General features: G+C 36.2%; 1 protein-coding gene across 50 annotated transcripts in view; it reads right to left on the reverse strand.

Moving 5' to 3' along the window:
* Positions 1–13,007, reverse strand: part of LOC128692140 (trichohyalin) — a 219,903-nt gene that overhangs the window by 28,488 nt on the left and 178,408 nt on the right. For all 50 annotated transcript variants that reach the window (XM_053781172.2, XM_053781183.2, XM_053781167.2 and 47 more), the window contains 2 exons: positions 10,039–10,192; positions 3,795–3,982 (listed from right to left, as the gene is read on the reverse strand). In XM_053781172.2, the coding sequence (XP_053637147.2) occupies positions 3,795–3,982; positions 10,039–10,192 (342 nt within the window). The remainder of the gene's footprint in view (positions 1–3,794; positions 3,983–10,038; positions 10,193–13,007) is intronic.

A 13,007-nucleotide genomic window follows, 5' to 3' on the forward strand; every position in this document is an offset into this window, starting at 1 on the left:
TCATTTTACGTAATGCCTCACGTACCTCCCCCACACTTACATTCTGCTCTTCTTCACTCCTAAAAGATGGTATACCTCCCTGACCAGTGCATGAAATTACTGCCTCTGTTTCTTCCTTAACATTTAAAAGTTCCTCAAAATATTCTCGCCATCTACCCAATACTTCCATCTCCCCATCTACTAACTCCCCTACTCTGTTTTTAACTGACAAATCCATATTTTCCCTAGGCTTTCTTAACTTGTTTAACTCACTCCAAAATTTTTTCTTATTTTCATTAAAATTTCTTGACAGTGCCTCTCCCACTCTATCATCTGCTCTCCTTTTGCACTCTCTCACCACTCTCTTTACCTTTCTTTTACTCTCCATATACTCTGCTCTTCTTATAACACTTCTGCTTTGTAAAAACCTCTCATAAGCTACCTTTTTCTCTTTTATCACACCCTTTACTTCATCATTCCACCAATCACTCCTCTTTCCTCCTGCCCCCACCCTCCTATAACCACAAACTTCTGCCCCACATTCTAATACTGCATTTTTAAAACTATTCCAACCCTCTTCAACCCCCCCACTACTCATCTTTGCACTAGCCCACCTTTCTGCCAATAGTCGCTTATATCTCACCCGAACTTCCTCCTCCCTTAGTTTATACACTTTCACCTCCCTCTTACTTCTTGTTGCCACCTTCCTCTTTTCCCATCTACCTCTTACTCTAACTGTAGCTACAACTAAATAATGATCCGATATATCAGTTGCCCCTCTATAAACATGTACATCCTGGAGCCTACCCATCAACCTTTTATCCACCAATACATAATCTAATAAACTACTTTCATTACGTGCTACATCATACCTTCTATATTTATTTATCCTCTTTTTCATAAAATATGTATTACTTATTACCAAATTTCTTTCTACACATAGCTCAATTAAAGGCTCCCCATTTACATTTACCCCTGGCACCCCAAATTTACCTACTACTCCTTCCATAACATTTTTACCCACTTTAGCATTGAAATCCCCAACCACCATTACTCTCACACTTGATTCAAAACTCCCCACGCATTCACTCAACATTTCCCAAAATCTCTCTCTCTCCTCTACACTTCTCTCTTCTCCAGGTGCATACACGCTTATTATAACCCACTTTTCACATTATATATATATATATACATATATATATATATATACATATATATACATATATTCTAGGTAGTAGGTTGGTAGACAGCAACCGCCCAGGGAGGTACTACCGTCCTGCCAAGTGAGTGTAAAACTGAAGCCTGTAATTGTTTTACACGATGGTAAGATTGCTGGTGTCTTTTTTTATCTGTCTCATACACATGCAAGATTTCAGGTATGTCTTGCTACTTCTACTTACACTTAGGTCACACTACACATACATGTACAAGCATATATATACACACCCCTTTGGGTTTTCTTCTATTTTCTTTCTAGTTCTTGTTCTTGTTTATTTCCTCTTACCTCCATGGGGAAGTGGAACAGAATTCTTCCTCCGTAAGCCATGCGTGTTGTAAGAGGCGACTAAAATGCCGGGAGCAAGGAGCTAGTAACCTCTTCTCCTGTATATATTACTAAATGTAAAAGGAGAAACTTTCGTTTTTCCTTTTGGGCCACCCCGCCTCGGTGGGATACGGCCGGTGTGTTGAAAGAAGAAAGATATACATATATATACATATATACACATATATACACATATATACACATATATACAGTGGACCCCCGGTTTACGATATTATTTCATTCCAGAAGTATGTTCAGGTGCCAGTACTGACTGAATTTGTTCCCATAAGGAATTTTGTGAATTAGATTAGTCCATTTCAGACCCCCAAACATACAAATACAAATGCACTTACATAAATACACTTACATAATGGGTCGCATTGGGAGCTGATCGTAAACCGGGGGTCCACTGTATATATGTATATATGTATATATATACATATATAAGGAGGGGTGTTAATGTTGCAGTTTAAAAACTGTAGTGTAAAGCACCCTTCTGGCAAGACAGTGATGGAGTGAATGATGGTGAAAGTTTTTCTTTTTCGGGCCACCCTGCCTTGATGGGAATCGGCCAGTGTGATAAAAAAAAATATATATATATATATATGTATATATTGATGGATTTATGAAGGATGAGGTTAATCATAGAATTGATGAGGGAAAAAAGGCGAGTGGTGCGTTGAGGTATATGTGGAGTCAAAAAAACGTTATCTATGGAGGCAAAGAAGGGAATGTATGAAAGTATAGTAGTACCAACACTCTTATATGGGTGTGAAGCTTGGGTGGTAAATGCAGCAGCGAGGAGACGGTTGGAGGCAGTGGAGATGTCCTGTTTAAGGGCAATGGTGTAAATATTATGCAGAAAATTCGGAGTGTGGAAATTAGGAGAAGGTGTGGAGTTAATAAAAGTATTAGTCAGAGGGCAGAAGAGGGGTTGTTGAGGTGGTTTGGTCATTTAGAGAGAATGGATCAAAGTAGAATGACATGGAAAGCATATAAATCTATAGGGGAAGGAAGGCGGGGTAGGGATCGTCCTCGAAAGGGTTGGAGAGAGGGGGTAAAGGAGGTTTTGTGGGCAAGGGGCTTGGACTTCCAGCAAGCGTGCATGAGCGTGTTAGATAGGAGTGAATGGAGACGAATGGTACTTGGCACCTGACGATCTGTTGGAGTGTGAGCAGGGTAATATTTAGTGAAGGGATTCAGGGAAAACGGTTATTTTCATATAGTCGGACTTGAGTCCTGGAAATGGGAAGTACAATGCCTGCACTTTAAAAGGAGGGGTTTGGGATATTGGCAGTTTGGAGGGATATGTTGTGTATCTTTATATGTGTATGCTTCTAAACTGTTGTATTCTGAGCACCTCTGCAAAAACAGTGAAAATGTGTGAGTGTGGTGAAAGTGTTGAATGATGATGAAAGTATTTTCTTTTTGGGGATTTTCTTTCTTTTTTGGGTCACCCTACCTCGGTGGGAGACGGCCGACTTGTTGAAAAAAAAAAAATATATATATATATATATATATATATATATATATATATTTTATATATATATATATATATATATATATATATTATATATATATATTTGTGTGTGTATAGATATGTGTGTGTATATATATATATATATATATATATATATATATATATATATATATATATATATATATATATATATATATATATATATATTTTTTATATATATATATATATATATATATATTCTCCATGGGGAAGTGGAACAGAATTCTTCCTCCGTAAGCTATGCGTGTTGTAAGAGGCGACTAAAATGCCAGGAGCAAGGGGCTAGTAACCCCTTCTCCAGTATATATTACTAAATGTGAAAGGAGAAACCTTTGTTTTTCCTTTTGGGCCACCCCGCCTCGGTGGGATACGGCTGGTGTGTTGAAAGAAAGAAATATATATATATACAATATTATATATATATATATATATATATATATATACAATATTATATATATATATATATATATATATATATATATATATATAATATATATATATATATATATATATATACACATCCAATACACCAGTGAAAAATACTCTGATTTACTTGAAAAATTATACTGAAAGAAGACCTTACTTTCTACATTACAGGAACGAAGATTCAGCCAGTTTGCACAAAAAAAGGCAGAAAAAATAATGATTTTAGTAGTCAATGCCCTCATAAAAAAGAAAATTGTGCTCAGAAAAAACAAAAATATATATACACACAAAAGAATTAATATTAATTTGAACAAATGATTACTTTACCATCTCCAGGATTTCATCCTTGTACTTTGGTTTTCTTTCAGTTTCATCATCGTCATCTTCATCATCCTCTTCACTATCTTCCTCCTCATCCTCATCTGAATATTCTTCATCTGAATCTTCATCTTCCTCAGAATCATCATCTCCCTCTCCTTCAGGAGGGGGCGTAAATCTCTTCAAAGGACGAGGACCTGTCAAGAAAAGTAAATTTTTATTCAACATAAAACAGCACTCTATAATAAGATACTGGTAATAAAGTCTTAGCAAGACTTTCTCATAAGCCAGTTCAATTTTGGAAGCAAGTAGTGGAACTGGCAACCAGCATGATCAGATGATGTAGTGGTGACAGGGAGGGAGGCAGGGGAGGGCCAGAATGTCTGGTGAGTCGGAGGTAGGGGAAAGAGCAGCATGTCTGGTGAGAGGAAGGAAGAGAGGTTAGGGGTGAGAATATTAGATATCACATACAGCAGCCTGCCTGCCTGGCAAGACTGCCTGCCTGGCAAGTCTGCCTGCCCGGCAAGTCTGCCTGCCCGGCAAGTCTGCCTGCCCGGCAAGTCTGCCTGCCCGGCAAGTCTGCCTCCCTGGCAAGTCTGCCTGCCTGGCAGGCCAAGCAGGGTGGCCTACGGCTCAGGAAACAATGAAACTAGACAAGTGCTGGAGTCGTCAGGTAGCTTAATACTTCAGAAGATAACCAGACACTATCATTTTATTATTTATTAACACATCGACCGAGTACCACCAAGGCAGGATGGCCAGAAAAAGAAAAACTTTCATCATCATTCACTCCACTATCTTGCCAGAGGGGTGCTTTACACTAGTTTATAAAACTGCAACATTAACACCCCTCCTTCAGAGTGAAGACATTGTACTATCAATATGGACAAAATCCAGAATTACAGACTTTTGTCCATTTTGTCCAATACTTCTGTTTGTCTGGTAAATTTTTCTTTGTCGAAAATTGCCAAAGTAAAATTATAAGAGGTTTTACTGTAAAATAGGGCTCAATTTTTTACAATTTTCCTGAAGACGGTTAGGGCTCCCTATTCCCCTTGGTTTATTTTATGGGTTTTTCCTAGGTTTGCTCCCAATATTGGGATGGCCTAAACCATGACCAATCATTTTTGGTTTTACAGGTTAGATCTTTGATGTTTAGTGTGATGATGGATTCAAAATGGAGGACAAAAGAGGTCTGGGGATGTGATTAATGAACAGAGGGAACATGGCTGTAGTGACTGGGATGCCTACAGTGTTCAATTTGGACTTTAACCCTTTGGGGGTCGACAGGTCCTCTCAGAGACTTGTTCTCAGGGTCGGCCAAATGGAAAAAAAAAAATCTTGTGAAAGGATAGAGAATCTTTTCCCAATCATAATGACACCAAAAGTATGAAATTTGATGGAAAACTTACGGAATTATGCTCTTGCGAAGTTAGCGGTCTTGATGATGTTTACACATCGGCGATTTTGCCCATTTTGAGCCCTATTTTCGGCCAATTCCAGTGTACTAGTTGACAAAAATCGTAACTATTTCGCTAAAACTCCATTTTTTCTATCGAATGAGTACAAGAAACCACCCATTTACTGATTTCAACTATCCAATAAAGTGTTCAGAATTTAGCAATTTTGCCAATTTCACACAAATTTCAAAAGATGCCAATTTCTGACTAGGGTCCAGAATAAACAAGAAAGACATTTCTGACACTAAAATAACAAGTTCTCTGTTCGTTAGTCACATCCCCAGGCCCCTCTTATATTTCTTTGGCTTTCCACTTTGAATTTTTATTCTTACAAAAAAAATAAGATTTACTGTTATGCAGACTACTGCATTAGTGTAGAAATGGTATAAATAATATCAGCGCACTTGTAAAAGAATATTAGACTCGCCAGTTGATGTGTATTGGACGCTTGGCATGATTTGTTTACTTTTGAACTTTGGTAAAAATCGAACATTTCTGCTACTTTGAGTTCAATTTCAAGGTACTTTTCATTGTAAAACCAGTCAAAATCATCTCAATTTCTGTAATATGTCTTCGATTCTATAAAATGAGACCAAGAAACTAGATTACAACAATAAACACCATACGAAAATACAGTGCAAAGTCGCTGTTTTACTCCCAAAACACTGTCAAAGTTTTTTTTTTTATCATTACGCACTGTGTGCTGCAAGATTTTTTTTATACCGTGTACACTGACCACATAGACCCATTCTTACATATGTAGGCCTACCAGCTTTCTCTCACTAGATTTAAGGGCGCTAGAATTTAGGCGTACTAGTACGTCAAAAACCCTGGGTCTTAAGACGTACTAGAACGTCCGAAACCCCCAAAGGGTTAAAACTGAAATTTGTTGAATTTTGTGTAAAATTGGACAAATTACCAACTTCTGGGTGATTTATAGCATAGTTCTGATAGTTGAATGGGCACTTTCTTATATTCAATTACTAGAATGGAATGCATACTAGTGAAATAGCAAGGAATTTAATCAAGTTAAACAATGGAATTGTTTAAAATAGGACTCACAGTAAGCAAAATTGTGCTCAAATTACCACCTGCGTAGTTTCATAAGTGTTCCATTAAATTTTAAATTCTAAGTGACAATACCTTCATACAAAGATTCTATATCATTACAGATTTTTTTTTTTTTTTTAAATCGCAACACTGTCAGCAGCACTTTAATTTTGGAAATTAAAAAGATTAAAAGACTAACAGGGAAAGGGGTTAGGTCTGTATTAGTTGTATCATTATATTGTACAAATAAAGATTATTATTTTAACTATACATGTACAGTGGAACCTCTGGTCACGAATGCTTCCAAACACAAACAAATTGGTTCACGACCAAAAAATTCACCAAATTTTTGCATCTGGTCACGAACGCATAATGGAGTGCCGAACAAACACACCTACACCAATTTTCACATTCTGTGCCATTTTTTTTGCACGTGCCAATTTTTCCCACTTCCTGTTGTTTGTGTACACCTAACAAAGACCCTCACCTTTTAGTCGCTCATTTTCATCAATTATCTCCAAGTAATTTATTCATAAATTACAGTAATTTTGACCATGATAAATTTGGATTAGCGATGTTTTATCAGCAGGTAGTGCACAAACAGCTTCTCGTACATATTTTTTTTCTCAGTCGTTTGTTGAGCTATCTTATTGAAACTTGGGCAATGTATGATGGAAAGATGCTTAACGTACACCAAAAATGAAAAAAATCAGAGTTCATTTCTCAGCCATTAGACGTCTCTTAAAACTCTTAAAAAAAGAAAAAAAAAATCTGTTTACAGCGAACAGTTCACGGGGGTCTAGAACAGACTCGTGCAATGTTAGTTTTCTCTGTTGTTTAAGATTTTTACATTTAGTTTACTATTACACTGTGCATTCTATGGTATAATTAACTATTTTGTGCTTAAAAATCTTAAACAATATTTACATATAGTTTGTAGGGGTCTGGAATGGACTAATCATATTAAGATACAATCCAATGGAGAAATTAGGTTCAGGGCACGACCAAATCGGGTTGCGACCAGAGTTTTGGAATGAATTATGGTCGTGACCAGAGGTTCCACTGTATTTGTTATTATTCTCCATGGGAAAGTAGAACAAAATTCTTCCTCCGTAAGCCATGCGTGTCATAAGATGTGACTACAATGCGAGAGCAAAGGGCTAGTAACCGCTTCTCCTGTACATATTACTAAATTTAAAGAGAAACTTTCGTTTTTCCTTTTTTGGGCCACCCTGTCTCGGTGGGATATGGCCGGTTTATTAAAAGAATATTTATTATTATTATTTTTATTATTATAGTTTCTGAACCATCTGACTCAATGAATTTTGTCCTGTACAATATTTTCATAGTCTGTTAAGTCAAGGTTAAGTAGTGTAACTCAAATTCTTAATGAACCATAAGCAATCTGCACAATGTAATCTTTTTTAATATCACTATTATATATATAAACCATAAGGCCCACTGTGCTAGTGGCCTCTCTTATTTATATCTGATCACTCTTGCTTCATGACTACTCTGAATCTTTTACCATGGTCCTAGATATTTTGAAGCTTTTGGCAGGTACTGTATGTTACAAAGATTTACTATCCAAACTACCTTTGGTCAAATTTCCTCCCTTTCTCTAAGAATTAATTTCTGAAATCCATCTCCACTGTTAACTATGGCTCAGCTTCAGCATTTTTTCTCCCACCAATTATGGAGTTTACTCTTATTCTAATGACTGGATTTCCTTTCTTCAGCTTCACGTGAAGTTTCAACACTCATACTGATGGGGTAGATGCAGAGGTGATGACTGATGACATGGGCAATGGAATAAGATTAGAAAGAGTTGGGATTAAAACATGAGGCTTCTATTACAGGCTGATGAAATTATGCACACGAGTGAGATGGGAGAAGAATTACGAGATACTGCAAATGAAACTGATAGAATACATAAATAAGAAGAAACTAAAGGTAACAGATGATACGATCAATATAGTGATTCTTGCTTCAGGGTTGACAAGTCTGAGATACAGATAAACACCATAATAAAAAAGTAACACTATTCAATAAAGTTGGTAGAATTACCGACAATATGTAAAGTAAAAGGACACAAGTGCAACTAATGTGACATTTTATTGTGGCAACGTTTCGCTCTCCAGCACATTACAGAGTGAATACTGAAACAGGCTGCCTCTTTCCAGTCTATATTTGTCCAACCTATTTTTATGTTACCCAAGTAATAGCGCTTTTATATCCTTTTACTCATGTACGAGTTAATTGCTCTACCATATTGTATTACTACTACTACTTTTGTCACTACTACTACTACTACTACTACCACTAGTGAACATCTAAATGGTACCTCACTAGTACTGCACCTCACTCTGAGCCTTTATATACCCTCTGTGTCCATGTATTGTTTGTAATGGCTTGATAAAGCTCCTGGAGAGCGAAACGTTGCCACAATAAAATGTCACGTTAGTTGCACTTGTGTCCTTTTACTTTACAACACTATTCAAGCTAAAGGAATTTATTCCAAGAAAGCCGAAATTAAAAAAGACAAAATTCTGTATCAGCTTTTGTCTTGAATAACTAATTCAGAAATCAAATAGTATACACAAATAACCTGCACATAAAGAAAGAAAAGCTTATGATGACATATCAGTCCGTCTTGGGCGACGGCCGACTTGTTCAAAAAAAAAAAAAAAAAAGAATTAGTGGGAGTTGTCACAGTTGCTCTTTGCTGATGACACTGTGCTTTTGGGAGATTCTGAAGAAAAGTTGCAGAGGTTGGTGGATGAATTTGGTAGGGTATGTAAAAGAAGAAAATTAAAAGTGAATATAGGTAAGAGTAAGGTTATGAGGATAACAAAAAGATTAAGTGACGAAAGATTTGATATCAGATTGGAGGGAGAGAGTATAGAGGAGGTGAATGTATTTGGATATTTAGGAGTGGACGTGTCAGCAGATGGGTCTATGAAAGATGAGGTGAATCATAGAATTGATGAAGGAAAAAGGGTGAGTGGTGCACTTATGAGTCTGTAGAAGCAAAGCAGGGAATGTATGAGAGTATAGTTGTGCCAACATTCTTGTATGGATGTGAAGCATGGGTGATGATAGTTGCAATGAGGAGGAGGCTGGAGGCAGTGGAGATATCATGTCTGAGGGCAATGTGTGGTGTGAATATAATGCAGAGAATTCGTAGTTTGGAAATTGGGAGAAGGTGTGGTATTACCAAAACTATTATCCAGAGGGCTGAGGAGGGGTTGTTGAGGTGGTTTGGACATGTAGAGAGAATGGAACAAAACAGAATGACTTCAAGAGTGTATAAATCTGTAGTGGAGGGAAGGTGGGGTAAGGGTCAGCCTAGGAAGGGTTGGAGGGAGGGGGTAGAGGAGGTTTTGTGTGCAAGGGGCGTGGACTTCCAGCAAGCATGTGTGAGCGTATTTGAAAAGGAGTGAATGGAGACAAATGGTTTTTAATACTTGATGTGCTGTTGGAGTGTGAGCAAAGTAACATTTATAAGGGGATTCAGGGAAACCGGCAAGCTGGACTTGAGTCCTGGAGATGGGAAGTACAGTGCCTGCACTCTGAAGGAGGGGTGTTAATGTTGCAGTTTTATAACTGTAGTGTAAAGCATCCCTCTGGCAAGACAGTGATGGAGTGAATGATGATGAAAGTTTTTCTTTTTCGGGCCACCCTGCCTTGGTGGGAATCGGCCAATGTGTTAAAAAAAATAAAATAAATAAAAATATATATACCTCTATCTTCTTCTTCTTCAGACTGCATCTCCATTCTCTTGAACATTTCAAGCACACTGCGAGTTTTTCGACAATCCACCTCATCTTCATAATTGTCTGTGCAGCGGATAAGGTTAGGGTCACGACCCAGCTCCTGCTCTTCTACATCAATACCCTGAAAAAAGTATCATAATAATTTTAAATTCAGGTATTTGATTATGTAAATTATATGATATTGCATATAACTGGAATAGGAAAGGAGAAGGATGATAAACATTGTCATAAGGTTGGATTATGTCAGGTCTGAAATCTATCATTATTAAACAAAAATATATATTGGAAAATTAGTTTGTATTATTGAACAGTTAATAAAGTCAATCACTGGGATGTTAGCCAAAGGTTTTTTGGTTAACATACAAATATATTCTGAAAATTGTAAAAAAATATGAGAATTAGTCATTTACAGGAGTTAAAATGAAAAGGAAGTTAATGTATTAATGGAGTTAGGAAGTTATACTGCTACAATTAGGGATATTAGAATATATATACTGTATGTCATAACTTTAATATATAGTGATGTCTTAAAAAAAAAGAGCAATGAAATACTGAATTCTGTCTTGTCTTTTGCTTTTGCACAAAAATAAAAATATTTACTGAAGATAATGAAAGCTTGAAACACCAACCACATACTGATATCACCTTTGTACTTAGAAACAACTATGAACACCAACACATTCTGAAATAAAATAATATTATATTAGGTGTTCAAAATATTTTACTTAAATATGCTTCATAAAGTTGTAACACAAACTGGACTGTAAATATTGATATTTCTATGCCAGAGATCCGAGTTCAAATCCTTAAAATATTACCTAAGAATAAGAAACTAAAGTTTGAACAGGGATGGGACCATAAATTGATGATACAGAGTGTGACTCCCTATATTTAACTTCATTGGTACTACCATCCCAGCAGACACACACAAACACATTCATCAATTTGTTGCCTGTGGATTTTTCTTTACAGCACTGTAAACTTCTAATATTGGTAAGAGAATGGAGTTTAGTATTATATAAACAGAATATTTTTCAAGAATATAATTACTGTACCTTGAAATGTGGTAGTCTTCCTAATAAGGGTCAGCAGTATACTACACGAAATATATCAAACAAGTGCTGTGTTTAAAGTTAAAAACAAACTATGAATATGGAAAACAAATGGATCTAAAAACACTTGTTTATGAAAGTTTATGTACAACTGGATGCACAGCCATTTTGTACCAACTGGTCAAATCAGCCAAATTTTCTTTCAATTAGATTTTCTCAAAAAATTTAATTTTTAGAAATATTCATGAAACTAAACAGGCAATTTCTAAGATTTTTCCCAAAAATATTTCAACGCTAACTTTACCTTGCAGAATTACACATAATATTACTTAAAAAATGCCTAATTTAAAAAGTTAATCTGACAACAGAGTGAACATGAATGAGATGTTCAGTGAGGGCATAACAAGTTGGTATGAGATGCCAGTAAGAGATGGAGTCTGAACAGCATGACAACGATGTTTATACCGTGCGAGTCCATGACATGCATGGCAAAATGTCGAGGGGATCCCAAATGCCCCAAGAAGATACAGAAAATGTGTAATGTGAAGTGCAGTGGTTTGATATCCTACAATGTACAATGTCAGTGTCATGAAGTACAGTGCATTTGTACAGTCAGCTTGACAGTTTACATGACTGTGAGATACGACTTGACATACCATACAGGGAGGAATGCATTGTGAACAGTACCATGAAAGAAGTACTGTAGCACTATGACAATGCCACTGACAATCAGTGAAGTGAAGACTTGAGTCCTGTAATGGTATGTACAGTGATGCACTGAGGTGCTACTGTGAACAGTAATACTGTAATATATTGTGATAGCTATCAGTGACTAGTGCAAAGATGTATGGTCCAGTGTTGTGAAGTCTTGGTGCACCTCAAATATATATAGCCTCGCCTCACTTAGCGACGTACTCGCTTACCGACGACTTGGACTTATGATGAGATCTGACCAGTTTGCACAGCTAAATAATGTATATTAGAGTTGATTTCCTCTATTCGTTTATTACGATATACAATACACTACTGTATAAATATTAAAAAATATACCAGAAATGTTATAAATGGTGCAAAGGTGACATTAAAACAATATCAAAGATGGTTGAGACAAACCCACTACCATTAGAGTAGGCTCCTTGCTTAGCGATGAATTCATTTACCGATGTGGTCTTAAAAAACAGAACTCCGTCGTTAAGCGAGGAGAGGCTATATAATGAAAAGTTTACACCTTAACAAATGATGCGATACTGATATTCTATATTAAATTATTAAACAACTTTCCTCATATACTGCTTATTCATATAATTTGTTTTTTAATAATTAGCAACACAAAAAATCCCCACAACCAGTTGCTTTTTTATGTACTGATGTGCTGGTTTTAAGCCATAAGAGAACTGGTGTGTCATTTGGTAACCTTCTCCTTGTTGACTTTTATAATTACTAGCAGCTTATATATTGTTCCACCTCAAAGAGTTAACCATCATTATTAATATTTTATTTACTGAATAATAATGTCTTTTTTTTTGTTTTGTTTTGGAAGACATCAATCACTACAGAATTATACACAAATAACCCGCACATAGAAGAGAGGAGCTTACAATGACGTTTTGGTCCGACTTGGACCATTTACAAAGTCGCTCTCTTCTATGTGTGGGTTATTTGTGTATCGTTCCAGTCACGGCATTGTGCCTTTCTTTTTGTTTGTCACTATAGAATTATTTAGTGGCTTAGTACATTTTCTTCACTTGCACAGTGATTACCTCAGTGTTCATTTTACAATTATGCATAACATGTGCGCTTTTTTCAACTCTTTTATTTTTGATGAGACAATCTTCTCTGTCCAGATATTCTTGTTTTTAATTCAAGCAAATGGCAACTTTTCTT

The sequence above is a fragment of the Cherax quadricarinatus genome, chromosome 15, assembly GCF_038502225.1.
Source record: "Cherax quadricarinatus isolate ZL_2023a chromosome 15, ASM3850222v1, whole genome shotgun sequence".
Taxonomy (NCBI): Eukaryota; Metazoa; Arthropoda; class Malacostraca; order Decapoda; family Parastacidae; genus Cherax; species Cherax quadricarinatus.